The sequence below is a fragment of the Gossypium hirsutum genome, chromosome D11 (genome assembly GCF_007990345.1).
Source record: "Gossypium hirsutum isolate 1008001.06 chromosome D11, Gossypium_hirsutum_v2.1, whole genome shotgun sequence".
NCBI lineage: Eukaryota > Viridiplantae > Streptophyta > Magnoliopsida > Malvales > Malvaceae > Gossypium > Gossypium hirsutum.
This window is the reverse complement of record NC_053447.1, coordinates 32,374,084-32,376,758: the sequence shown is the minus strand read 5'-3', so window position 1 is coordinate 32,376,758 and position 2,675 is coordinate 32,374,084. Positions and strand designations below refer to the sequence as shown.

The 2,675-nt window shown below is 40.6% G+C and overlaps 1 protein-coding gene across 2 annotated transcripts; it reads left to right on the top strand.

Annotated features, from left to right (window-relative positions):
- The first annotated feature begins 235 nt into the window (after positions 1-235).
- LOC107913402 (zinc-finger homeodomain protein 2) lies at positions 236-1,880 on the top strand. Of its 2 annotated transcripts, none has more exons than XM_016841974.2 (2): positions 236-1,322; positions 1,625-1,880. In XM_016841974.2, exons 1-2 carry the CDS (start codon positions 617-619, stop codon positions 1,681-1,683), a joined length of 765 nt encoding a protein of 254 aa, XP_016697463.2. In that variant the 5' UTR covers positions 236-616; the 3' UTR covers positions 1,684-1,880. The 2 variants fall into 2 exon arrangements, with proteins under 2 accessions (XP_016697463.2, XP_016697465.2); XM_016841976.2 differs by having other exon boundaries at positions 285-1,322; positions 1,597-1,880.
- Positions 1,881-2,675: the final 795 nt, after the last annotated feature.

Here is a 2,675-nt window from a genome sequence, read left to right as displayed (position 1 = left end):
TTCTGCAACCCCCGTACTATCTCTTTACGCGCCGCCTCACGCGCCACCTGACCTCACTTTCATGTCCCACCTTTCCGTAACGAGATTACGCGAGAGTACAACACCATCTGAAAGGGTCCCATTCCAATCCAAAATAAATAACGTAAGTTTCAGTGTTGAGAGAAGAGCGTGGTTGGCGCGTGAAGCGTTGGATTCCTTTATTTTGTCCGCTTTGCAGACTGTACCCAACAGTGGACAAACCCCAGCCCTGCTATCTTCACTGTACCCTCTCTAATTCTTATAAACCAGCCCAATGTATTTTACAGTTCAGTAAAAAAAAAACAAAAAACAAATCAACACATAAATAAATGAGATGAGGAGTTAACAGATATTTGTTTTGGAACGGGAGAGTGATCAAGAAGGATCCTTGGTAAAAAAAAAAAGAAAAGAAAAGAGAGAAGAAAACTGCTTCTTTTGCAGATAAAAAGACAGGTTCAAGGGGAAAAAAAAATTATGGTCACACTGTCTTGCTCCTCTTATCTTTTTTTTCGTCTCTATTAGTGAAGAAAAGGGCGCTTTTTCTTTTTATAAAAATCTCTTTTTTGCGGGGGGTAAATTTTTGTCTTTGGTGGGAGAAATGGAGTTTGAGGATCAAGAGGAGCAAGAAGAAGAGATGGGTTTGGCACCGAGTTATGACCCGCTTGCAAACTCATCTCGAGTCAAAATGTCAGGTGTCGAACCGGGTTCGATAACTCCAACGGGTCAGCAGCAGCAACAGCAGCAGAGGAAACCAAGGTATAGAGAGTGCTTGAAGAACCACGCGGTGGGAATCGGCGGTCACGCCGTCGACGGTTGCGGTGAGTTCATGCCAGCTGGAACCGAAGGTACCCTCGATGCTCTCAAATGCGCAGCTTGTAACTGCCACCGGAACTTCCACCGTAAGGAAACGGAGCTGGGTTCCCCACACTCCGTCCCCATGACGGACCTCTACTTCCACCACCCCCACCACCAACCACCGCAATTCACTCCTTACTTTAGACCCCCAACGGGGTGCCTCCACATGGCTGGACAGCAAAGGCCGTTAGCCCTACCATCGATATCAGGAGGCGTCGGAGGACACAGCAGGGAAGATCAAGATGATGTTTCGAATCAAGGGAGTTCGAGGAAGAGGTTTCGAACAAAGTTCACGCAGGAACAAAAGGAGAAGATGTTGGCTTTGGCTGAGAGGTTAGGGTGGCGGATTCAGAAACAAGATGAAGCGATTGTTCAACAGTTCTGCAACGAAACTGGGGTCAAAAGGCATGTCTTCAAAGTTTGGATGCATAATAACAAGAACACTCTTGGTAAGAAACCCTAGAAACACCTTCTTCACGGTTTAGAGTGAGTGGAAAACAAAAATGAGAAAAGAAAAACTTGGGGGGATTTTAGTTAGATTTTTTAGGGTTACTTTGGGGGTGGGGGCGGGTTAACATTTGGTACTTTTGTAGTTATTATGATGTTGAAGGGTAGGTTACTAATATTAATATTGTTACATAATGTTAATGGCTACTTAATTTTAGCTCTAATGAGATGAAGATTTTTTAGTTCTAATATCTTTGATTTTGTTGCATATCAAAGCTCTATTTTAATGTGAAAATGGGTTTAGATAATGGTGCATTGAGGCAAAGTGGAGACATGCAATGCAATACAATGCAAGAGGCGTGAACATGGAAGAGCTTTAACAGGTTTATGAGCATGGGGATGGATTATGAGCTTCTCACGAGTAAGATCTTCTTTGTGTAATTAACCGAGATAAGAAGCAAGGAATTGGATTAACCATGATTTTCCTTGTATGATATATTGAACATATCCTTTGTACGTGAGTTTATCTGCAATTTCAGAGTTAATGGTCCTTTGCATGAGATCTTTTGCTTCTAATCAAACTTTTTTGTTTAGGGAAATCTTCATGCCGCGCTAACATTGATATATGTGCTTGGGAAAAAGTGAGAGGAAGGAAGGGGAAATGAGGGGGTTTGAGCTTGAGTTTGAAACATATAATGGCATGGCATCATCAATGAATGCACTTTTTGATCCTTCTTTCCTCCACCCAAATGCACTTTGCTTTCCTTGTTGCACACTTGTTTTGTTTTCACTTCCTTTTCGTGCTGTTTTTGTTTGCATTGGTACGTTTCTAAGTTCAATCAAACAAAGTTTTCTGATCAGATGGGCTACTTTCTGTTACCAATTGCAATCCCCCTTTTGTTTTGTTTATATATATATATTTCCCGGTAATGCATTTACTTTTTCAGTCTTTCTTTGAGTACAGAAGGGGATCTTCCTGCTTCTTCTTTTTTTTTTCTGAAAATTTCTTTTAATTAGTAATATATTTGCTCTTTCATTAGTATTCTTGTAGATAGTATAAAATAATGGGTTCTCAAACTTTATATGATATACATTTATTGTCAAACTTTAAGAACCTAACGAGATGCTCATGTAAGAATCACCTTGGGAAGGAAATGCATCAGCTACAGTAATATTTTCTGCCATGCAAAGCTCAAATCCAGATGTGGGTTTATAACGCCATGCTCGAGAAACTCAATAGACCCTGAACTTGACCTTTTAATTCCATCTTCGTTTTCTTTGTTTTTTTTTTTAATCCTTGAATGGAAACATGTGGAATCCCCAAGCAGCAAGGCAAATAAAAAGACGCATGTTTT